Raw genomic sequence first — 23,872 nt, 5'->3', positions numbered from 1 at the left:
TTTGGCTCCCGGAAAGCCCTAATTATCTTTTTTATTCATACATATTAGATTAAAGACATTTTTATGACTTGGTATTAGTGATGATGCCAGAAATTTATTTTAAATAGGATTGGACTTCATATTGTTTTCCATGGCAGCTCTGTCAACGTGAGAGTCTCAATATATATTTTTATGGTAGGTCAAGAATTGCAGACAATTAACAACTGTATTCTGACAAATGCTTTCTCTGATGTAAGAGAAAATAATTAAATACGATGAAATAAATATCTTGTAAAAAGGTTTAGAGGGAAGAGGTCAAACCAAAAATTGATGTAACCTAATTGAACCTCTCTTATGTCATAATTAGATTTTGAGTAGAATTATCTTGGGATTATACTAAATCGGACCCGATGTCGTAATAAAAGATTTATCTAATCGACCCCGCTTAGTTAGAAATATATTCGGATAATTTAGTGATTCGATCAGTTGCCTGCGATGTTAGAATTAGCTCGAGAAAAACATTATCTTTGACAAATGACACGCGACCTCGAATGGCATTTTCAACTAACAAGAGATAATGACATGGTCGGCCTAGGTTTATAATAAGGCTGTGTTTTCCGGTGTTCGGGGGCGGAAAATGTTTTCGGGAAAAATTTTTCCTTCCCCACCTCCTTCATTGTTTTGAGAAATGACAGCGAGGAAAATGTTTCCGTGGGAAGAAGTGGATCATTTTCAAAACAAGAGATAATACATTCCGTAATTTAAAAGACTAGGTTTATACTAAATGTAATTTGAAGTTTCGGGACGGCGATTACTTGTCCTTTTAATCAATCATATCATATATTACTGGATAAACTAGATTACACTGCACCTCATCAGTTGAATTCTTTATGAGCAAATTCCATGTGACAAAAGCACCTAAATAGTAAGGCCAACCCAAAATGCTATTCTAGTAAAAAATTAATTTTTGGGATAATTGCCAATAATGTAAAGCAGGGCCGACATAAAGAAAGGGGGGACTAGAATATTCTCTTTGCTACACAAGCAAGCAAGACAATAATAATAATAATTGACTAAAACTCGAAAGACACAGGCTAATTGCATAATTAACACATATCTTCTCCAACAAGATTTGGTCTTGCCTTGATATTACTTTGTTAAGTAGAGGCAACTTGCACGTAATTAAGGTTTGATTAAGTTTAATTAATCAAACATTTGATCATGGAAGGCAAGTTGAGGATAATTTTAGTTTATCCCATGTTTGAAGCAGGAATCAACTCTATTCTCTTTGGATTTATCTATGTTGCAGGCTTCTTGATTATTATAAAAAGCTAGCTCTATCCTAGTTTGACTAAGAATAAAATAAATCAAGGGGAAGTTTTGGCATATGAGTACAATAGCAGACAACAGAATTGGGCAATTCTTTAGATGTGGTATTTTTTTTTTTTAGTATTATTTTAGTGTAGGTAGCAGCAGGCCAATGAAGACACCATGTCCATCAGTGATTTTGGATGAGGAATCTGCAATGGAATCTCTCTCACATTTATCAGAATTGAGGATTGAAGGAAACAAGAATGAAGTGCCATTTAAATGCATTAGAGGCCATTCTTTTGGAGCCGCCCCGATGACCATCTCTTGCGAGATCGAGAATTACTTGTGGGATGGAGATTCACATGATCTAATCAGATGAGTCATGAAAAAGAATTTGATAAGTTACTTGGACGGGAAATTTACGTGGTTTATACTTGATTTTCATTTCTTTGTTTGGATTGACCGCGAATCTTCACCCCTAACCCGGGTTCGAGTTGGGATTCTTTTAAAGCATGTGCGCGTTAGGTAAGACACATTGTGCCTTGTTGCCACCATTAGAGCTGTATCCCATGATTATGCATAACCCTAATCACGAGTCAAGACTTAGCTTCAACTAAAACAAGATTGATGGGTTGTCAAAAAGATATATATTGGCACCAACGGGGAGTCAGAATATTCTCTCAAAGATGCATCCGACCATGCTCCCAATTCCAAGGGGTTGCAGAATTAACGTGAGGAGTAAGTTGATTGCAACTTCAGCCATTGACAAAACAGTCATTGGTCAAGAAACGAACACGAACTGACCCACTTGAGGATTGAAATGAAAACCTTAAAGAACACTCAAGACCACTTCAGAAGATTGCTGTTCAGCAAGAACCTTTGATTGATCAAAACTCAAAAGCATATAATGTGCACATGTACCCCTCTTTGTCCCATATGAGCAACTGCAATTTCAATGGAAATCACCTCAATATAATATGGACTGCCACTTGAGACCTAAAATAGGAGAAAAAAAAGATGAATGGGTGCGGCAGTTGCAATGTCTAATGGACATGCACTTTGTCACTTTCCTAAAACAACAACAAATCAAGAAAGAGAGTGAGAAAAGCGAGGAACTAATTGATTGCTTCCCAAGCTACCACAAAGGTAGAAATTTTTATAAGCTTTTTTTGCGCCAATAGCTTCGTCTTGTGGAGCAATCACGTCGCAACTTTCGAAAGATTTGACTTTAGTATCCTGCTGAAGAGAAGCATAGCATTCTTTCAAGTTTCAAAAGGTCAGAACTTAGTTTCTGCATAAAGAACTAGACGGTCTCTTTTAGCAGTTCAGAGTTCAGACATATTATACTACTCAAGGAAACACCATGCAAGGACAAGTTCAACTTCAACTTATGCCCTGTTTCTTTTTCTCCATAAGGCGAAGGAGCATGATCTGTCTAACAACACAATAAAATGATGCCATGATCTGGCACTGTATGCTCAGTTTATAGGAGAGTTACTTGGCGCAATGTTATGTATGCACCAGAGGCAGCATCATCCTCATGAAGACCAATTCAAGAAAAGCTACAATGATAATCTAAGATCTGTGAACTTCATACAGTCCATCTGATTACATGTACATATTGTGTGCACACACACCTATATAGGTTCATTCAATGTATTTACCAGACATCTTATTTAGCATCGTCCTCATAAGGACCAATTCAAGGAAGCTACAAAAATAAACAGAGATCTGTCGACTTCATACCGTCCCTCCATATGATTACATATACATATTGTGTGCGCACACACCTATATAGGTTTATTTGATAGTCCACAGTGTAATGCAGGTCCCCTTGGGTTTTTGATTTGATTATCACAGATTATTTTCTGGCCAACTGTATCCAAGGATTGGGTGATTATATCAAGTCAATAAACACAGGCATTCTATATTGAAATGTCCTTTTCTACTAAAAGGAAAAGCAATGACTACTTCAAGAAAAGCCGAATAATGCCCAGATATCTTGGTTAACTCTAGTGTCGATGTAGGCCGCATCGATTAAAATACAGAGTCAGAACAAGATATGAATATGTATAAACCACTGGAGAAAAGAAGCAAAAACAAAGAGCCAATGGGAATTTCTGGTCAAAGTCCGTATGGCTCTCCTTGATTTATAAATGCAACACTTCAGAGTACATATGTGCCAATTTCAATTCAATTCATGATATGGACAGACATCCAGAATTGAACTTGACTACCTCGAAAGAAAATCATGTCAAGTCGCTAATAGTCTTATACTATTATAGAAGAATCCGAGAAAATCTACCAGGATAAGTCAGTTGAGAAGTTCCCAGTGATTTTACCTGCGACACTCATGAAATTATTAAAAAAAAAATAGTGGCTTTATTGGACTTGAAAAAGTGGAAATCGGGGGACTGGTTCGACATGGACCACTTCACTGGTGTTTTGCTGTCCGTGTGCACTTTTAAATTATATATATACACAAACATAGAAGTGCATGATCAGCATATGTGTATTTTGTGAGCATCATATGCACACACACCCATGACAAAAAATTGAATTAAATTAAATTCCATTTAATTTAATTTCAGTCCGACTCAATTCGATTGCAAACATATTTGCAATATCGTCTCTTCCATACAACGTTATCCAAAATTGGTTATGGTGTGTGACATCCCTAGGTTCATCACTGAGCTGGTAGTAAGACTTGCACTAACACATTAGTACTCCCAAGAGAATTGATTGTCCCGATCAACCTCTAGGTTCTACAAGCCATGATTGACATCTATAATATGTCATGGCTACCTAGACAGTGTGAATGTTTTAAGAACATAATGAACCTGTCAGCTTTGGTTACGGTATAATTCAATCCCTCTGCCTTACTATGTCCCGATCGAACAAAGACCATGGAATATTTGTCAAGTCACTCGATCATATGCACAAATCTAATTGACATGCATTTTATATAAGACATGAACAGTTCATTCTCGGTTACAACCCCGGCCGAGGATTTCAATGCAGTGTCAAGATTAGATTGCATAGGACATCATTATTGTACCTTGCATATAACAAGGAGACAGATTCCATTTTGCGCACACGTGTAACTTCATATGTGAACGAACTATGGCCATCAAGTACAAAGACGAATCAACGAAGCGACAATATGCGCACCTGTGAACCATAGCCATCCAACATACAAGTCAACACTGTACCTCAGGTCTAAGGATTATTTACACAAGACCAGAGCACGAACGATTAGACATTGACCACGCTAAAAGTTTCCATGCTGCTAATCGTTCTATGCATGTCACGTTCAGTGAACTTATCTGATACAAGCACCTGTGTTCTAACTCGGGTATCGCAATATCCAATGACTCGTGACTCGTCATTCCCTTAAGTATCCAATACTTATTGGTGAAGTTACGAACACACCGGTATCAACAGGATCATTAATATCCACTCAATGATCCATCGACCGAGAACAATTTAAAGATTTAGTCTAACTGTGAACCTGTCACACATATTCTTAACGTCTCAAGAATAGGTCTAGTCACAACTGATCTTATGGAATCATTCATATATTTAAATAATTGGACAAATGAATGAATGCGTCCTTGCCATTAAATAAATAATGTAATTGAAAGTACAACTTAAATCCCTAACATGTAACTATTACATGGTAACTTTAGGGCATACATCTAACAATCTCCCATTTGCACTAAAGCCAATTTGTTTGGTACCTCAAACCCATCTTGTCAATGTGTCTTTCAAAAGAAGACTGAGGTAAGGCCTTAGTGAAGGGATCTGCCACGTTTTCCGCTGAGGCAATTTTCTGCAAGGCGATATCACCTCTCCCAACAATTTCTCTAATGAGATGGAAGCGTCTCTCAATGTGCTTGGACTTCTGGTGAGACCTTGGTTCCTTCGCTTGAGCTATTGTCCCATTGTTATCACAAAACATTGTAATTGGTTGCTCAATGGAAGCAATGACTCCAAGTTTAGAAATGAACTTCTTCATCCAAGCGGCTTCCTTTGCTGCTTCTGAAGCGGCTACATACTCTGCCTCAATGGTGGAGTCAGCAGTTATGCTCTGTTTGGAACTCTTCCAACTAACTGCGCCACCATTAAGTGTAAAGACAAACCCAGATGTAGACTTATAATCATTAGGATCCGATTGAAAATCGGAATCAGTATAAGCTTCAACTTTAAACTCTCCTTCTCCATATATCAAGAATAAATCCTTAGTCCTTCGCAAGTACTTAAGGATATTCTTGACTGCTATCCAGTGCTCTTCCCCTGGATCAGACTGATATCTGCTAGTAATACTTACAGCATGTGCAATATCAGGTCTCGTACATAGCATAGCATACATTATGCTTCCAATAGCAGATGCGTAAGGTATCTTTGCCATCCGCTCTCTTTCTTCAGGAGTGTTGGGACACATCTCCTTGGAAAGATGGATTCCATGCCTAAAAGGCAATAATCCTCTTTTGGAACATTGCATGTTAAAACGTGTTAACACTTTGTCTATGTACGTAGACTGTGAGAGACCAATCAATCGCCTCGATCTATCTCTATAGATCTTGATACCTAAAATATAGGTTGCCTCTCCTAAATCTTTCATGGAGAATTTTTATGACAAGAATAGTTTGATCGATGATATCATAGGTACATCGTTCCCGATCAAAAGTATATCATCGACGTACAAAACTAGAAATGCAATTGCACTCCCACTGACCTTCTTGTATACACAAGGTTCATCCGGGTTTTTGATGAAACCAAACGATATGACTACTTCATCAAAATAGATGTTCCAACTTCTGGAGGCTTGTTTGAGTCCATAAATGGATCTCTTAAGCTTACACACCTTTCGGCGTTCACCATTGGATTCAAAACCCCGTGGTTATTCCATATAGATGTCCTCCTCAAGAAAACCATTTAGAAAAGCTGTTTTGACATCCGTTTGGAATATCTCATAATCTAGGTGTGCAGCTATAGCCAACATAATCCGAATGGATTTTAGCATGGCTACAGGTGAGAAAGTTTCGTCATAATCGATTCCTTCTTTTTGACGGTATCCTTTCGCCACCAACCGTGCTTTGTAAGTTCCAACTTGACCCTCAGCATTCATCTTTCTCTTGAAAATCCATTTACAGCCAATTGGTACAATACCATCAGGCAGATCAACTAAGGTCCAAACTTCGTTGGAATACATTGAATCCATTTCGGATTTCATGGCTTCCAGCCATTTACCAGAATCGATGTCCGACATCGCCTCCTCATAGGTGTTTGGATCACCAGGTTGATCACCATCATTCACAATGAATAATGGTTCAATATGTTCAACCAAGTGTCTATAATGAGCAGGTGGACGAGACGTTCTCGCACTCCTCCTAAGAGGTTGTGTATCAGAAGCTCCCACTGAATCAGAGGTCGGTGTTTGAACTTGGTTATTTTGGTACTTCATTATTCTATTCTTGTAAGACTATTTTCCACCCAGCACCACCTTCTTGGACGAACTGATTCTCCAGAAAAGAAGCATGCCTGCTGACCGAAATTCTTAGGTCAGAGTGAAAATAGAAATAGTATCCAAGAGACTCCTTTGGATATCCAATAAAGCGACCTTGTTCAGACCTAACCTCCAATTTTTCCATTTTCAGCTTCTTGACGAAAGCTGGACAACCCCAAATCTTAATATGATTAAGACTTGGTTTCCTACTATGCCATATCTCATAAGGCGTAGTTGGAACAGATTTGGATGGCACTCTGTTCGGTACATATGCGGCTATCTCGAGGGCATATCCCCAAAGAGATATAGGCAAATCGGTGTAACTCATCATAGATCGCACCATATCTAATAAAGTGCGATTTCTTCTTTCAGATACACCATTGTGTTCTGGAGTTCCAGGAGGTGTCCACTGTGATATAATGCCATTATCCTTAAGATAGTCCAGGAATTCAGTACTAAGGTATTCACCTCCTCGATCAAATCGGAGAACCTTAATACATTTTCATGTTTGTTTCTCAACTTCAGCCCTGAATTCCTTGAACTTTTCAAAAGATTTGGATTTATACTTCATTAAGTACAAATAACTATACCGTGACTGATCATCGGTGAATGTAATGAAGTAAGAATAACCACCTCTAGCATTTTCATTTATTGGTCCACATACATCTGTATGTATCAATCCCAGTATGTCAACAGCTCGTGCACTATGTCCCACAAAGAGCGGTTTGGTCATTTTTCCTAGAAGACATGCCTCACAAGCCGAGTATGGCTCAAACATTGATGAATCAATATACCCATCATTACTCAACTTGTTGATTCTGTCTTCTCCAATATGACCTAACCGAAGATGCCAAACATACTTTGGGTTTGGACTATCTCTAGGGCGTTTATTAGTTATGGCATTTATATCATTATTGTATTGCTTATTGGTATTGGTAATCGCATTACCGGACATTGTAATGGTAGAAAGATTATTGGTTAATAAGCCAGAACCAACACATCTCCTATTGTGATAAATAGAACATACATCATCAGCAAAAGAAAATTCATAATTCTCTTTACTCAAACGAGGTATAGAGATGATGTTCCTAACATCATTCTCATAATGCAAGCAATTTTTCAATACCAATACATGTCCAGAAGGCAAACATAAATGAAAAGTCCCTACAGCTAACGCAGCAACTCTTGCTCCATTTGCAAATGTTAGGACAATTTCATTTCATCCCAGCATCCTGCTTATATCCAGATTCTGCAAAGACATGCAAATATGTGAGGTTGCAGCAGAATCTAGAACCCATAAGTTGGATTCAACACTAACCATAAGATTAGTTTCAATAAGTATAGACACCATACCTTCGCAAGGTTGGTCCTTAGGCTTGACCTTCAAGCTCGCAAGGTACTTCTGCAGTTCCTCCTCCAAGTGCCCTTTGACACCACAAGAGTGATAATTCCCTTTTTCAACCTTGGGCTTTGATTGCACAGCATGTTTCATAGGCCTCTTCCATTTCTTTTTCTTCAAAACAGTCTTACTCTTTGAAGAAGAAGCCGTAGCCATAGCCACCACATTGGGCCTCGTGTTGTGCATTTCCTTCTCATAAACTACTAGCATGCTATGTAACTCAGCGAGAGTTTTCTCCATCTTATGCATGTGGAAGTTTTGGACAAAGCCAGAGAAGGAATCGGGCAAAGATTGGAGAATCAAATCCACAACTAACTCATTATCCATAACAAGATTAAGCCTAGCCAACTCTTCTATGTGCCAGATCATCTTCAAAGCATGATCATTCACCGATGATCCTTCAGCCATTCTCATACGGTACAATGCCTTAGATATCTCATATCTAGAAGTTCGACCATTCTCATCAAAATATTCTTTTAAGTGCAAGATGATCGACCTAGCATCTTCCATAGTTTCATACTTCTTCTGCAATTCATTGTTCATTGAAGCAAGCATGTATGACCTAACTTTTAAGTCATCATCACGCCACTTATCATAAGTGACATGCTCCTCTTGGGTCCTACCCTCAGGAAAGGAGTCTGGCATCTTTTGATCAAGCACATACTCGATTTTCTCCGAATTGAGAACAATTCTCAAATTCCTCACCCAGTCAGTGAAATTGGGTCCAATCAAACAATTCTTGTCAAGTATAGAAGCAAGTAGGTTTGTGGTCACCATTTTCAGAGTAATAATATATCTGTGCAGAAAATAAATTGTTAGCCGTTGTCTTTCAAAATAACCATTTCATTTTGGCCTTTAAATGAAATAGTGCCTCCCACTAAATTTTTCGAATCCCATACTCCTTAAAATGGGAAAACGGTAATCTTTGTTGGGTAAAGATTACTAGTGGAGATTGGAGTCCCACTAGCCCATAGCCCGCTCTATGAACTTAGTGAGTGAACCAACTTGTTCAACACATCATATACGAGTCCCAATCATAACTTCGGCCTCTAGACCATGAAAATCTCACCTGACAGTTATTGACATCATGATCATAGTTAAGTCTAGCCCATCATCTCATGCAAGTATTGAAAACACAAACGATCCCCTCACCTGACATTTATTAGAAATCGTTCGGCTCCAACCCCACAACATCATATGCATAATGGAGTGATCCAATATTATAAATGGCAATTGACCCCTATGTATCCATAGCCGGTCAATCAACCACTATAATGTTGGACCAAACCACGACAATGGAAGGCCACGAGTCCAAAACCCGTTTCGACTTAATATAATTAATAAGGAGGTTTGGGTCATTATTAATGGTCTCACTTTGCACATTAACCGGTTTAACATGCATAACAACTGAATAAATAAATATATATCAAAGGCATAAAAATCTATCTACGTGGTGATCATGGAATTATGGCTCAATGGGTCTCAAGCCAATGAGTCCCATTTAGTCATTTTAATGTTTTAATAATAGAGATCCGCTCTTCACTTCTTCTTGGACCCTTGAACTCTTCACGGACCAGGCCCATAGAGCTCTCCGACTTAATGGCTCCTCCTCGTGTAATGTTTACATCAACAATTGATAATACTAAACTATACTAAAAATACATTACATGAAAATAAAAAGAAGGACGCAACCTTCATTTAATAATTACAACCCCAAAAATACCTGTAATCATCATTCATTCATCCATACATCAATCATATTGATTAGGGGTTTTTCCATGATCACCACCCTTCCTCGCGAGCCATAAATTCTAAATTTAAAGCTTTGGAAGGCACAAATAAAATTTTGCACTGAATCAAATTCATGGCCGAGCAACGTAAGCCACGTTAAGAAATCAAAGCCGGTGAAACAAATTTCACGTAGGTGATTCCAAGTGACGGTAGCGTTGTCGCCTCTAGATTCATAGTTGCGAATCATTTTGCAGAAGACAAAACTAAAAGAAAATAAGGTACGGATTTTTTATTCAAAATTGATTTAGTTCTGATTTTTGCTCAGTTGATCAAATTTATCATATAAATTAATCAACTTCTATAGGCCGCTTAAGAGCAAGCAATTCTCTCAACAAAGTAAATTGGCCATTGGATCGCAAAAATATATATGAACCAAAATCAATTAAACGCACGAGAACGCCTAAGGATTGGCTTTGATACCACTGTTGGTTTTTTACGGAACATGCATAGTTAAAAATATAAACGCAGCGGAAAAATATAACCATACATGTATCTCCAAAGGCGTTGTTCGTGCGTTTCAATAAAAAATCGGAAGACCATAGGTGGTTAATCGGATTACCTCTCGTAACGTGCCCAAAACGATTTCGGTTCGGATGTTCTTCAGTTCGAGTCCCACAACCGTCGGACCTCTAGTTCAGACACACCACCAATCGCACGACGAACGGAAGGAAGAACTCGCGGATAATCACCAATAGAATTGTGCTAGCAATCTTGTGGTGACAATTCTTCGCACTCTCGATATTTCAGTCACGGCGTCGGAAGAGAGAAAACGTATTTTCTTGACTCTCACGAACACATGAGAGTTCTTCTTGACTCTCACGAAAACTCATGTGTTCGTGAGAGTCAAGAAAATACGTTTTCTCTCTTCCGACGCCGTGACTGAAATATCGAGAGTGCGAAGAATTGTCACCACAAGATTGCTAGCACAATTCTATTGGTGATTATCCGCGAGTTCTTCCTTCCGTTCGTCGTGCGATTGGTGGTGTGTCTGAACTAGAGGTCCGACGCTTGGGACTCGAACCAAGAACATCCGAACCGAAATCGCTTTTGGGCACGTTACGAGAGGTAATCCGATTAACCACCTATGGTCTTCCGATTTTTTATTGAAACGCACGAACAACGCCTTTGGAGATACATGTATGGTTATATTTTTCCGCTGCGTTTATATTTTTAACTATGCATGTTCTGTAAAAAACCAACAGTTGCTGGGGGAGGGGTTTGTCGACAGATTATTCGGATACCAAAGGCTAAACAAGATGCTCGAAACTTTTTGAGCTACAACGGTCTTCGGGATGTACACAGACCTCTCTATGTCTGTTCCAGATAACATCTGTTTCAGGACAAACAATCACAAAAGAAGATGAACATACAAATAAGACAGACAAAGAAAAGGACCTCCGACGAGTAAACTCGAGTATTTTCACAGCAATTTTCCGCAAGGACTCGGAAATTGACCGCAAAATAAGGGGCACAGTCAAAAGAGGAGCCGATTCTCCGTCCCGCTCCTGCAGTTCTTCAGCTAAAACACAGACAATATCAATCAGGGTTGATGATGGAATATGCTAAATGGAGTGCAATGAGAGTTTCTTCAACTGAGAGGCAGCAAATCTGCAATTTAAGTTCATCCCCGACCATGTTACCTAGCAAAGCGAATTGATCATCTAAAAACTTATCTCGAGTGTCTAGAGACAGGTTTGTTCGTGGGAGATCGTGAAATTCCATGCCTTGTATCACTTGCGATAGCCTCGTCCCTGCGTCACGGAACTCCGACTCCGCAACGAGAGGGAAAAGAAATGAATGACAAAGTTACAAACAGCTCTTTCCAGGATGTTGAAAATATGTCTCGAGTTTAAGCTCAAAACGAAAATCTGAATATTCGAAATTGGTATTTTGCGGACGTCCGAAATCGAGCAAAAAGAAATATTGAAAATTTACTTTCCAAATATGTGCCGGAGGAAACAAATATTCTTTCCTAATTGATATTGGAGTCTACGGCTTGAACAAGAAAGTCCAACGTGGTTTTTTGATTCAGACCATGACTCGGTCAACTCTTGGGCACATATATTATATTCTATCGTGGGCACCTTGGAAAGAAGAAGTTGAAGAAAGCAGAGTGGTTTTCGCGAAGCCTATGTCCAGAGCAAGAGCGAAGACCTCTTGAAGCGCCGCTGCTTGCGAGTGCTTGGCAGTTGATTTCGTTCGTGAATTACATCCAAGAAGAATTAGTGTTCAAGCGTTGGCAATCTTGTGATAAGATTTGTGTATAATTCTTTCGCGAGATTGAGAGATTATTTCGTGAGGAATTGTGAATTGGCTAAACACACGTGTGAGTTATCTGGGGTGTAATTGGGGGCTTGGGAAACACCGAGAGTGTTTGAGTGACTCGAGTGTAGTTGTAATCTCCGTTGTATCGCTTGATCTATAGTGGAATTCCGTCTGCTCTCCCTGTGATGTAGGTCACTACGATCCGAACCACGAAATCTGTGTCCGATTTATTTTCTTATTCTATCAATTTTATTGTTCGATCGCTTGGCTTCCGCAACACAGGATTCCACAACTTTTCACAATCTGTCCCTTCACCAAGACGGGGCCCCTAACGCAATGCATGGATACCGAGCCTTTGTATTTCAGAGATTTACTTGTGCGTTTGTGATAGTTGAAATAAATTATCGGAATCATCGGATTTAGTCCAGCTTAGATTGAGAAGAATGTATTGTCGCTTAACTTTTGTTGATTGATTTACTTCTATTGATTTATCTTAATTTCTTACCGTTTGGAAATCTTATCAATCTTTTCTCTAATGCGAATCCTGGAGAATGTCCGATCATATACAATTCTGGATCTAGAAAATGTTCACGCCGTCTTTCGCGAGATTGTTTTAACTAATGGCATGAATCCATATGTCGGCCGTGCAAGCCCGGCTCATCGAGCGGCACACAAGCCATGGAATCAGTAACTAAGGGAGGCCACTCACGCCTGCACTCCAATGTCCCATCTCCGACATCTTCGTGCCGTCGACGCACACCTGGCGGCGAAGATCCACGAAAGGATCCTGTTCAATCCACCCGACGGGCATGGTCACGGGAGAAACTGCAGCGATCGGCGATGACAGCTTCGGTCTCGCACCCCGCCAGGACAGCCGGCGGTGACGGGCACCCGATACAGAATTATGCTTATGTTTCTCCGTAATTTAATCCGTAAGGAAACAAACACCGAAAATGGATCTTCGGTTTTTAATTGAAGGACGGGTTCTGTGGTGATTTGACAGGAAATATCCAAGCGATCATAAAAATCAACATGGAATTATACAAACCTAAACCAAACCGGAGTTTGACTCGACGGAAAAGTTTAGGAAGTACTATCGAAACAAACTTCGACGAAATTTGACTCGAGGACGAAGCTTGAAAGAGCGGCGGTACTACGCCGGGATTTGACTTGACGACGAAGCACCAAGGATGAAGATTCATATCGGAGGACGACTCGACGACGTGAATCTGAGCATTAGAACTACTCCTAAAGAATTAAAGCTTGTAAATTGCAGGAAAATAATGGCCTTGGCCAAATGTAAAGGTACGAGTGCAGGAAATGTAAAGATAAAAGAAAGATAAACCGATAAAGAACGTGAGTTCCATGTGTAGATTGGGGGCTCTTTAAAATATAAACTTGGGATATTTATAATCCCGTATAAGCGTTTACAACATTTAAATTTTAAATAAAAAGTAACTTCCTAACGGTGGTTATTATCTTCCTATTTTCTAAGCACTCTCCACGCTCAAATAACCACCCTTATCCATAAGCTTTGTTATTGATACCTAACTATCGGTAAGTTGTCTGATGCCAATCCTCCGCTCACCCACCCACTCCAGGTAAGTTGCGAACTATCGGTAAGTTACCGACGCCAAAGCTCCCGATGCCTATTTCCATGATTACCGACGCCAAAACTCCCTATGCCTATTTCCATGATTTTTTACCACTTTTTGGTGTAAACAGATGCCCCCTTAAAAGAATTGAATGATTTACCAATCATTCGATTCTTTTAACTAATGGCCTTTAGGTGCCCCGTAACTCTTTTGCTACTTTGCCTATTTTCATGATTTTTTACCACTTTTTGGTGCAAACAGCTTACAAAGCAATAGTACTTAAAAAAGTTACAGCTCTATTATAGGTCATGCCATCATGCGCTCTGCATCGATAAATCTGGAGCGATATATCAAGTCGAGGCTTTTGGACCGCGGGACAAAATGACAAATATCTGAGAGTCACTCCACCGCGATAAAAGCTCTCGCTTTTTACGTTTCTTCGTCGGAGCGCAGCAATGGCCGCTTCCCTCGTCTCCCCCTCGCTCTACACTTCCGCTTCCAGGATCTCGCCGGACTTCGGACGCCCACAAACGCCGAACCCCATCAACCTCCGTCGTCCCAAGACGCCGCCGCTCCGGCCGCTGAAGAGTCCCGGGCTGAGGCCCCTCTGCGGCGCCTCCTACGCCGTCCCGAACGCCGACAACCCCAGGATCTACCGCCGCCGCCGCCGCGTAGGAGAAGGCGCGGGCCCTCGCTCCACCACCAAGGACAGGACCGAAAGCCCACCTCGCAAACAGGGCCGCGAAGGTCCTTCGAAGGATGCTCGTAATTTGGCGGAGAATCGGGCGGGTAGCGAGCCGAGGGAGCGGAGTTTGGGGTCGGTTGGAGGGGGTTTGGAGGGAGCTGATCTGATGGGTCTGTTGCAGGAGGGTAGGGTGGAAGAAGCTGTTGGGTATATGGAACGGGGAGTTGGTGCGGATTATGCTGTTTTCGGCGCGTTATTGGAATCGTGCGGGAGTTCGAGGTCTCTCGATCTGGGCAAGAGAGTGCATGATTTGTTGAGGCGGTCTCGCTTTCCGGGCGCTGTGGATTTGAGTGAGAAAGTGGTGAGGATGTACGTGAATTGTGGTAGTATGAGAGATGCACGCCGGGTGTTCGACAGAATGCGTGAGAAGGATATGAGCTCGTGGCACTTGATGATCAATGGGTATGCCGCGAGCAGCCAAGGAAATGATGGGTTGCTTTTGTTCGAGCAAATGAGGAAGGCGGGCCTGCTCCCCGATGGCGAGACGTTCACGGCTGTTTTGGCCGCTTGTGCGAGCGCAGGAGCAGTAAAACAAGGGCTCGCGCACTTTGATTCGATGAGGAAGGAATTCGGTATTGTTCCAAGCGTCGAGCATTATTTAGGGGTTATTGATGTGTATGGAAGTTCGGGTCATTTGTGCGAAGCATGGGATTTTGTTGAGAAAATACCAATCGAACCCACTTTGGAGATTTGGGAGGCACTAAGGAATTATGCTCGGATTCATGGAGATCTTGAGCTCGAGGACCGAGCCGAGGAGTTGTTGGTTGCTCTTGATCCTTCCCAGGCAATTGCTAAAAAACTTCCATTACCTCCAAGAAGGAAGCATTCTGCAGTCAATATGATTGGGGAGAAGAATAAGCTGAGCGAGTATCGATGCATCGAACCATACAAGGAAGAGGTGAATTCAAGAGGCTTGAATGGGCAGATGAGGGAAGCAGGGTATGTACCCGACACGAGATACGTCCTTCACGACATTGACGAGGAGGCGAAAGAGCAGGCCCTGCAATATCACAGCGAGCGCTTGGCCATTGCCTATGGTTTGATCAGCACGCCACCAAGAACGACTCTGAGGATCATGAAGAATCTCCGAATTTGTGGTGACTGTCACAATGCGATCAAAATCATGTCTAGAATCGTGGGGAGGGAATTGATTGTGAGAGATAACAAACGATTCCATCATTTTAGGGATGGCCAGTGCTCCTGTGGAGATTTTTGGTGAAGTCGGTTTTCTTCAGTGATGGGAGCTCTTGTTTCTTCCAAAGTTCTACCACATAAAAAGTGCCCTATATGGTCCTTTCTTGTAGAGGATCAAATGATTGTCTAGACATGTGAGTTTGATCTTGTACATGATGCTCATATTCACGGACCTATAGTGATGACATTAGCACCTTTATTATGGGTGAGATCCTGGAAGGCAGTATGAATGTTTTTCGCTTTGGCGTCCCTTTTTCATCTGTACAATTTTCACCACCTCCATGAGTTTGGGGAATGCTCTCTCTCCTTTGTGAACCATGACAACACCTATAATCGATATGCCCGGGTTCGGAAGTGATTGATTCTGTTGCTTTTTTCCAAAGCAAGTAGGTTGCAAACTGCTTTTCAATTATGCGAGAACAACCAGCAATAGATTGCTTCTTTCTGCAGAAGGAAATCTTTGCATAGTCTCCTTGTCATAGTTCACCAAAGTCTGCAAAGCGCTATAATGTCTAGCTCAAATTTTCGAGCTGATCGAATAACAAGATCTTCCCACTGCGCTTTCGCAAATAACTGATGATGCGATATATTGAAGAATAAAGTGTCAAGCGCATAAAATAGAACATGTTCAGGAGGCAAGGAAATCAGATCAGAAGCTCGCAGAACAACAGATTATGGTGCTTTATTCTAACACGCTAGGAAATCTGGGTGGTTACACCTTACGTATGTACAACTTGCATGTCAATCCTATCCTAGTATACAGGTAATCTGGATGGTTAAACCATCTGAATTCTAAAGATTGCCGTATGGCACCTTATTGACTATTCCTTCAATAACGGACCTCGAACGAGGTCCATTTGGATGCTGCAGCTCGGAGCATCATATAATGTCCGAGGGAAAATGAAATATACAACCAATGACCTGATGGTACAAAGCATTCAAACAGAGTCGAAAGCCAGCTGCAAAATGGAGTCCTCTGATTGCCTCGTAATATTAACGATCAGCGTCCTCAAGAGTGCAACGAAGATGCATGGCTACTCTGTTCTTTCAACTCTAGTTCAATCACAGCCTCATCTCGTGATGGGACTCTTAAGTTTGACTTCATAACATCATACACAGTAAACCCGATAGCTACTGAGGGTACAACCTGAAAGGAAACAAACCGGCATTTAGTAAAAACATAAATGTACAGTGATTAACAAATGGAAACTTGCTCAACTTCCTACCCTTATGTAATTGATGCTCAATCCTGAAAATAACTGCTTCCATCCTTGCCTCTTGGCAATCTTGACAAGGGCTTCCACAGTTCCCTTAAGTTCTGCACTGTTACATGCCGTGAGCCGTTGAACCTGTCAAGGCAAAAACTTCTTTTGGATCATCCCTATACACCCTCCAATTGGTATCTATAATCAACTCCACATCTTTTATTCAAATTAACTGCATTTGTCTCCTCACAACATCAAGCGGGTAAGTAAATGTCTGACCCAATAAACCTGCAACGGATCCACAGACAAGCTTCACCGCGATATCTTTTTTGTGTTCCTCGGGGACATGGCGTTTCATCTCCTCATAGAAGTAAAACTTCAAACCCGCATAAGGGAAGATTCCGTAGAGTGATGGTGCTGAAAAATGTTTCTGCATGTTAATGGCTACAGAAGAAATATTATCCTCCTTAAGAATAGCAGCCGATGAATCATACCAACACCGCGATAGAGCCCTCTAATCCCAGCTTCTTTATATGTTGTTGAAAAACAATCCAGGATTCCTCTGTAGACTTGTTCAGAACCAAGCACTCCTTTTACAGAAGAGTTTGATGAACCAACAACCTGCACAAAAATAGCAAATTGGTCCAACATGTTACTGGGGAACATATTCTTGGCATTCAGTTTCAATCAACATGCATATAATCTCATGGCAATACTACATGATTGCTCTACCTGATAAGCCAATTTAGTCCGAACCAAATCTAGAGGATACGTGAAAAGTACAGCAGTTCCCCCAGCAAACGATCCTGCCACAAGATCAAGCACAGGGCCTCTTCCAACATCTGGAAACCAATGAATGATCCATCTCCTGTATTCCTCATAGGTCATATAGTGAAGTGCCGCATATGGTATTATTCGAGCAACACTTGCACCATTTCCTCTGAAAAAACAAACAAGAAAATCAATACCAAATATATCCTATGAAAAACTTTCACACGATGACAATTAATATCAATCTACCTGTAGAAACCCAAAAGCCCCTCTGTCTTTGCAATCTTTCTAATAGATCCAAACAGCCCTATGCTCTGAAATTCTGCTCTTCTGGTCTAAATGAATACTAGCAAGATACATTTAGAAGAAAAACTCAAATGCACTTATTAAGCCTACGACAGCATGTAATCTTGAAATCCAGGGGTAAAGCAGAATACTCTAAAAACATAATCCTCAAAATGTACATCAGCACCATTTCCAGATATAAACAAGAATCCTCCACAAATATCTTTTATTCATTTATTTGCTCGTGTGCTGCTAAACGCTCCACATATATCGGTTAAAATGGAACTTAGTCCCAATTTGCAAGCCCTCGTCAAAAGTGGATTCCAAGTAACCACTATCCTGCTGTTGGTCATAAAACAAGAACGATTATATTACTCAAAACGTAACATGGTCACAGAAGGTGCAGACAGACACAATCGGGAAGAGAATTCAACAGAGTGCATTCCGCAGTGAGAGACAGAGAGAAATTATGGCGTCCAGCATTCCAGCTACAAAAGAGAGTGCTATCAGTTTTTCTCTCTCTCTCTCTCTCTCTCTCTCTCTCTCTCTCTCTCTCTCTCTCTCTCTGTGCAGTTCTATCGGGTCAAACAGAGCTGTCATGAGATCATTTTGCAAATCAGGATAACCGAGCATACAAGAACTCATGAACCCAACACTAACTACCACAGCTCATGATTATCTAACTGTTTCGCGGGTTATCCAGCGAGTGTCCACTTCAACAGAAGAGAAACTTCAACGATCGATCGTCCTCTCGCATAATAAATAGCTCGTGCAAAACAACCTCGATCATGCGATCGATAATGCCGATCGCCAAACAAAACCAATGCGGCCAAAACCTCCGCACGCCAACTCAACTGCGACCACGAGCCTCTGCAGCCCTCAACAATCAACAGCAGCCAAAGCGCAGAGTCGCCTTCGATCAGAAACACGGCCCCCGACGGGGATCACCGGGCGGGGCGGGGGAGACCAACCCAGCAAGCCACGGCGAGATTCGGGCTCCGAGAGGGAGAGGAAAGAGCGGAACTTGGGGCGTACCTGGAACAAGATCTTGACGCGCTCCAGGGGCGCCACCGCGGTCTTGGCGACGCCGCCGGCGACACCGCCGGCGACCAGCTCCTTGGCGAACACGGGCATGGCTTCGATCACGCCGTCCATGGACGCGATCATCGCTCTCTCTCACTCTCTATCTCTCTCTCTCTAGAGAGAGAGCGGAGGAATTCGAGACGTCTCTAATGGCGGGCGCGAAGAGGCTGTGGGATGAAATTTTCGGGGGAAAGAAGGAAGACAGAGAAAAGAATCTGACCTGTCAGGACAAGGCCAAGAGGAGGCGCGATCGGGTGCGGTCCGGCCTATCTTGGCCCCCGCTGCTCCCGGCTCAGCCGCCCAATCAGGAGCGGAGCCCCGGCGCCGGGTGGGGCGGCGCGCGCGCGGCGGGACGCGAGTGGGCGAGGAGGGGGCGGATCGCCTGCACCTGGCTGCACACGCGAGCGACCAGCTCTCGTTTTTTTTTTTTTTTTTATTTTTTTGTTTTTGGTCAAATCGTGTTCTTTTTTAATATTACTTCAAGATTGTTTTTTAACAAAAGGGCGAACTGAAAGTACAGCTGTGTGTTGCCGGGTCCAATCAGAACTCAGGCGGTAAGCCAGAACGGGAGAGGGCTGTCGTTTTTGCGGGGCTTTGACCTTTGACTTCAGCGCCCGACCGTGGTCAACGCCATTAACGTCGATCGAGACCGTTTGATCAAGATTTGCCTCACGTGCGACGGTAGGTATACCGGGTAAAAAAAAGAACCATGCGACTTTCATCTTATCTACCACCGACGAAGAGTCGACCGTCGGATATTGACCTCGACGCCATCGGTCGGATGTGGACATTGACCTTTAACCCCGGATGTTTAAGGTTGAACCGGATGTGACTTTCATGTGAGGATATAGCAAATAGATACATCGTCTGAGAAATATTTGGTTATCGGGAAAGCAGTGCTTCGAACGATGACGAGTCTCGATAAGATTGAAAAAAGAACAAATTTTAGGAAATTCCCTTGTTTTGATGCCTTGTTGAACTAAAACCGATGGTAAGAAACGAGACGAGCACAAATCCTAGTTGGAAGCAAAATGAATGGCGAGCGCAAGAAAAGTACTCGTTGCAAAGAAAATGATCAATCCCTTGCAAACTAAAGTCATATATTCTTAAGAAAGAGGTTGTTATTGTATATTCATATAGATATAGATAGTACTAAAATGTCCAATCATGTGATTATTTTTTTCCTTGTATATTTAGAGTTATTACTTGCGCAGAACCAACAAAAAAAACAGTTCAACAGCCGCAATTTCCAAATCCAAGACTCTGGAAAAACCACAGGTCAAAACAAAATTTGAAAAGCCAAAATCGTGTTAAAGAATCACCCTTAAACCAAGCACACTCCTAGCAATATCTTCTTCTTCTTCTTTTCCCAAAAGAGATGGAAACAGCATGCTTTCTATAGATCACTGCATGTTCACTATGAACTATAATGATCATCCGGTTAGATTGAATACGATTGCAGATCAGATAAACGAAACCAAACTTTCCAAGAACCGAACTTCTTTTTAGAAACCTGCCATATGGATCAGCCAAACAGAAAGAGACGGTAGAGCAAAAATTATAAAGAAAGAAAGATAATCATCGGTTTGATTGAATATTGCCAGCATCGTGGTGTTAAAATCAGTTTCATGTCTCACCAAGTTCCTAGTGATCAAATGGGTTGGTTCTGCGAAGATTGTTTAAGGGTAAGAGACTTGAGTTGTCTTACCACCATTATCAGGCAAGGCCATGAGCCCCGTCCTGGTATTTTCATCCGTTAGAATCCTGTCTATAATGTCAAGAAGCACCCCCGCGAGCTCTTCTCTGTCGCTCCATTCATGGATCACGGCTTTAATAAGCATTTGGTCATTGAAAATGAGATTCCAGAGAGGGAAACTCTTCCTCGGCATTACAAAGTCTCGTGTTCCGAGCCTCAAGCACGGACAGTAATCGCCTCTCCCGTCTCCGAGATATACATATCTTCTCTTCATGAATTCAGAATCAGCAGCTTGAATCCTCTTCAGAACCAGGCCCTGTATAGAAAAGCGCCACGCGTTTAAACTTAAAAGGAGCATGAAGGATTTTTAATGAGCCGGCACACCAAAGATCCGCAGATTTCCTTAAGACAATAAACAAAATGGACTATCTGTGGAAATCTGATGATCCAAAAGCAGTATTAACTTTACTGGGATACAAGAAAGGCGATAAAATACAAATCGGATGAATGTGTATTTCACACAGTTAGCAATGAAAACACTGTTGTGCCACTGAAATTTAAAAAGCATTTCCTATTATACGTTTCAACAACCCGTCACAATTTAAAGACTTAGTCAGTCTTACATACTGAAACCATAAGGCCATGTAATAAGCACACAAAACGTTGCATCTATGTCGAAGATCAACCTTCCACAGTTACCCGAGGATGTTCCTGCCACCCTCTGCACGTTTGCAGCCAGATTGTTTAAGTGGAGGCACATGCTTCCCTCGCCTATTTGACAAAAGTAAGACCTTTTATTGCCAATAAGATTATTCTCTATCGTTCTTGATGTAACACACTCCTATACAACTTCATCCAATTTCCATTGTTTAAAGAATAATTACATCCCATCTACATTCTTCATAGAACGAAAATGCACATTGTAAATTCAAGCACAAATTCCTCTCAGCAAACTACACGGAACCCTCATCATGGTTCCTCATGAAGCTCAAATTTCTCGACAGGCAGCCCTAAAGCATTATGGACGCAGACAAAGCTTAAAAGTAAGGCAAACTGCTTCTTCCTTTCACGTAAAACCTCAAAGCTCAAAAATGCTTCACAAATCCACAAAAGCACATAGCAATATATATCGTCCTGCTAAATAACAGTTGGGTCACCGACAATAAATGCATCAAGATTTAGGCAACACATAAACACGAGAATCGCATATGTGAAGAAGTAGAGTCCAGGGTGTGAATCATTGTTCCATTACCTTGCACATATTGGAGGGACACAAGTTGCATCCATGAGGAGAAGAGGCAGAATCGTGAAAAGGGACAATGTTTAGCCTGCCTTCCGCATCTACGAAAGCCGGGTTCGTGACGATCTCAGAGAAACAACCCAACAGCCCGTGACGCTTCAGGATCGTCTCTATGAAGAACTGATTCGCATCGCTAATTATCCTCAGGTCGCACCTACGGGGACAGAGCCCCCAAATAAACATTACCATTTAGCTAATATATTCTAATTCCTTCTTATATCACACTCACACATATGCAACTCAGTACATCATACGCATTCATTACCCATATCCATGAGCTGCTCGAATGGATTCGATAACACGAGGATGAAGAGGCATTCTCCTCAAGCACTCCTCAATATCCTCAACTGTCTTGCCCTTTGAATGGAGCTCCATCATCATCCTATTCTGGGGATGAAACAAGAACACCACAAACGATCAATTTCTGCTCAAATTCACACTAACGATATCAAAAAAGCTACAAGCTTTGAGCATGTTGCACTCAGAGGCGCACGCCCCACGAGCTTCACAGGGTCAAATTCCACTGCTGATTGCGTTTGCCGAGAAGCGACGGGAATTGGGAAAGAGCGGAAGTCGAAACGGAACGAACCATGAGGGAAATCCAGGGCATGGTGGAGCGGAGCTCACGGAACAACTGGGTCAGACCCATCTCCGTGACAACCCAGTTGTCGCTGTCGCCGTCGATCAACGTCCGGTCGAAGTCGAAAACCACCACCACCGCTTCTTCCGCCATGGTCTCCGACGACGACGACGACGACTTACCGACGACCTGGAAAGAGCCAAAACCCAATTTTTCTATTTTTTGGGTCGCTTGCCAAAACCCAACTTGAGTTGTGACTTGTGAAGCAAAAGTTCATTTATTATTTTCTGACAAGAAAAAGTTTATTTATTTATAATAAGATTAATATCATGAAAATTTTCAAATTGGTACATTTGTGATAAATTTACCTCAAATTATTTTTTTGATCATAAAAAATCCTAAATTGGTACACCTGTGACAATTTCACCCCGAACTAATTTTTTGACCACCAAAAATCTCAAACTGGTACATATATGACAAATTTACAATAAATTAGTTTCCATTAAATTTTACTATTAAATTGCTAAGTTTGATGACACGTAGTAGTTGACGGGTGTAACAGTTTGGGGTTTTACCTCTCTGTTTGTCACAAGTTTACCAATTTGTGATTTTTCATGATATTAATCCAATTTAACGGATACTAACGGAGGGTAAATTTATCACAAATATACCATTTTTGGGTTTTTAGTGATTAAAAAATTAATTTGGGGTAAATTTGTCACAGGTGTACCAGTTTGAGATTTTTTGTGGTTAAAAAATTAGTTCGAGTTAAAATTGTCACAATTGTACCAGTGTAGGGTTTTTTGTGGTAAAAAAAATAGTTTTGGATAAATTTGTCACAAACGTACCAGTTTGGGATTTTTGGTGGTCAAAAAAATAATTTTGGATAAAATTTTCATAATTATACCAGTTTGGAGTTTTTCGTGGTATTAACCCTTTATAATAAAATACAGGAAATACATTTAACCAGATTTTTTTTTACATCAAAAATTTCAAACTATGCTCGTTGTGGCACGTTTACCTTAAACTTTTTTTGTAACATAAAAAATCCCAAACTTGTACATGTGCGACACATTTACCTTCCATCAAGATTTCGTTTAGATAATTTTTCAACCAAAACAATGTTATTTTTATTTCACCTAAACCACGCGAGCGTGTGTTAAC

The 23,872-nt window shown here is 41.2% G+C and overlaps 3 protein-coding genes and 1 long non-coding RNA gene across 7 annotated transcripts; 1 reads left to right on the top strand and 3 right to left on the bottom strand.

The window, feature by feature from the left end:
• Nucleotides 1-2,334: 2,334 nt before the first annotated feature.
• On the bottom strand, nucleotides 2,335-11,741 carry LOC130138037 (uncharacterized). The gene is made up of 2 exons (XR_008816463.1): nucleotides 11,186-11,741; nucleotides 2,335-3,727 (listed from the first exon to the last, which is right to left on the bottom strand). It is a non-coding gene; the product is annotated as an uncharacterized LOC130138037 (long non-coding RNA).
• A 2,429-nt stretch (nucleotides 11,742-14,170) lies between these two features.
• LOC115684505 (pentatricopeptide repeat-containing protein At2g15690, mitochondrial-like) lies at nucleotides 14,171-16,142 on the top strand. Its single transcript, XM_030609245.2, has one exon. The coding sequence runs from the start codon at nucleotides 14,305-14,307 to the stop codon at nucleotides 15,811-15,813; it is 1,509 nt and encodes a 502-aa protein (XP_030465105.2). The 5' UTR covers nucleotides 14,171-14,304; the 3' UTR covers nucleotides 15,814-16,142.
• A 303-nt stretch (nucleotides 16,143-16,445) lies between these two features.
• Nucleotides 16,446-19,460, bottom strand: LOC115684507 (mitochondrial carrier protein CoAc2). 4 transcript variants are annotated; one of them, XM_056310614.1, is made up of 7 exons: nucleotides 19,085-19,460; nucleotides 18,014-18,099; nucleotides 17,726-17,933; nucleotides 17,488-17,614; nucleotides 17,229-17,410; nucleotides 17,015-17,140; nucleotides 16,446-16,935 (listed from the first exon to the last, which is right to left on the bottom strand). In XM_056310614.1, the coding sequence occupies exons 1-7, from the start codon at nucleotides 19,214-19,216 to the stop codon at nucleotides 16,798-16,800; spliced, it is 999 nt and encodes a 332-aa protein (XP_056166589.1). In that variant the 5' UTR covers nucleotides 19,217-19,460; the 3' UTR covers nucleotides 16,446-16,797. The 4 variants fall into 4 exon arrangements, with proteins under 4 accessions (XP_056166589.1, XP_056166591.1, XP_056166590.1 ...); XM_056310616.1 differs by having other exon boundaries at nucleotides 18,014-18,391; nucleotides 19,085-19,227; XM_056310615.1 differs by having other exon boundaries at nucleotides 18,014-18,919; nucleotides 19,085-19,209.
• A 1,230-nt stretch (nucleotides 19,461-20,690) lies between these two features.
• LOC115684509 (thiamine phosphate phosphatase-like protein) lies at nucleotides 20,691-22,954 on the bottom strand. The gene is made up of 4 exons (XM_030609252.2): nucleotides 22,718-22,954; nucleotides 22,394-22,515; nucleotides 22,081-22,282; nucleotides 20,691-21,144 (listed from the first exon to the last, which is right to left on the bottom strand). Exons 1-4 carry the CDS (start codon nucleotides 22,859-22,861, stop codon nucleotides 20,812-20,814), a joined length of 801 nt encoding a protein of 266 aa, XP_030465112.2. The 5' UTR covers nucleotides 22,862-22,954; the 3' UTR covers nucleotides 20,691-20,811.
• Nucleotides 22,955-23,872: the final 918 nt, after the last annotated feature.

Source organism: Syzygium oleosum, unplaced genomic scaffold, assembly GCF_021117445.2.
Source record: "Syzygium oleosum isolate NSW1041296 unplaced genomic scaffold, Sole_v2.1 Sole_v2.04, whole genome shotgun sequence".
In the NCBI taxonomy this organism is placed as follows: domain Eukaryota; kingdom Viridiplantae; phylum Streptophyta; class Magnoliopsida; order Myrtales; family Myrtaceae; genus Syzygium; species Syzygium oleosum.
Note: the sequence above shows the minus strand (reverse complement) of the source record. Positions and strands in the feature narration are given on the sequence as shown.

Coding starts and splice junctions, on each gene's coding strand:
- LOC115684509 (XM_030609252.2), bottom strand. CDS start 22,861: ATGGCGGAAGAAGCGGTGGTGGTGGTTTTCGACTTCGACCGGACGTTG. Junction 22,283..22,393: donor CGAGCAGCTCATGGATATGG/GTAATGAATGCG, acceptor CTGTCCCCGTAG/GTGCGACCTGAGGATAATTA. Junction 21,145..22,080: donor GTCCCTCCAATATGTGCAAG/GTAATGGAACAA, acceptor TTTTCTATACAG/GGCCTGGTTCTGAAGAGGAT.
- LOC115684505 (XM_030609245.2), top strand. CDS start 14,305: ATGGCCGCTTCCCTCGTCTCCCCCTCGCTCTACACTTCCGCTTCCAGG.
- LOC115684507 (XM_056310614.1), bottom strand. CDS start 19,216: ATGATCGCGTCCATGGACGGCGTGATCGAAGCCATGCCCGTGTTCGCC. Junction 18,100..19,084: donor GCGTCAAGATCTTGTTCCAG/GTACGCCCCAAG, acceptor GTATTCATTTAG/ACCAGAAGAGCAGAATTTCA. Junction 17,615..17,725: donor GGACTAAATTGGCTTATCAG/GTAGAGCAATCA, acceptor ATTTTTGTGCAG/GTTGTTGGTTCATCAAACTC.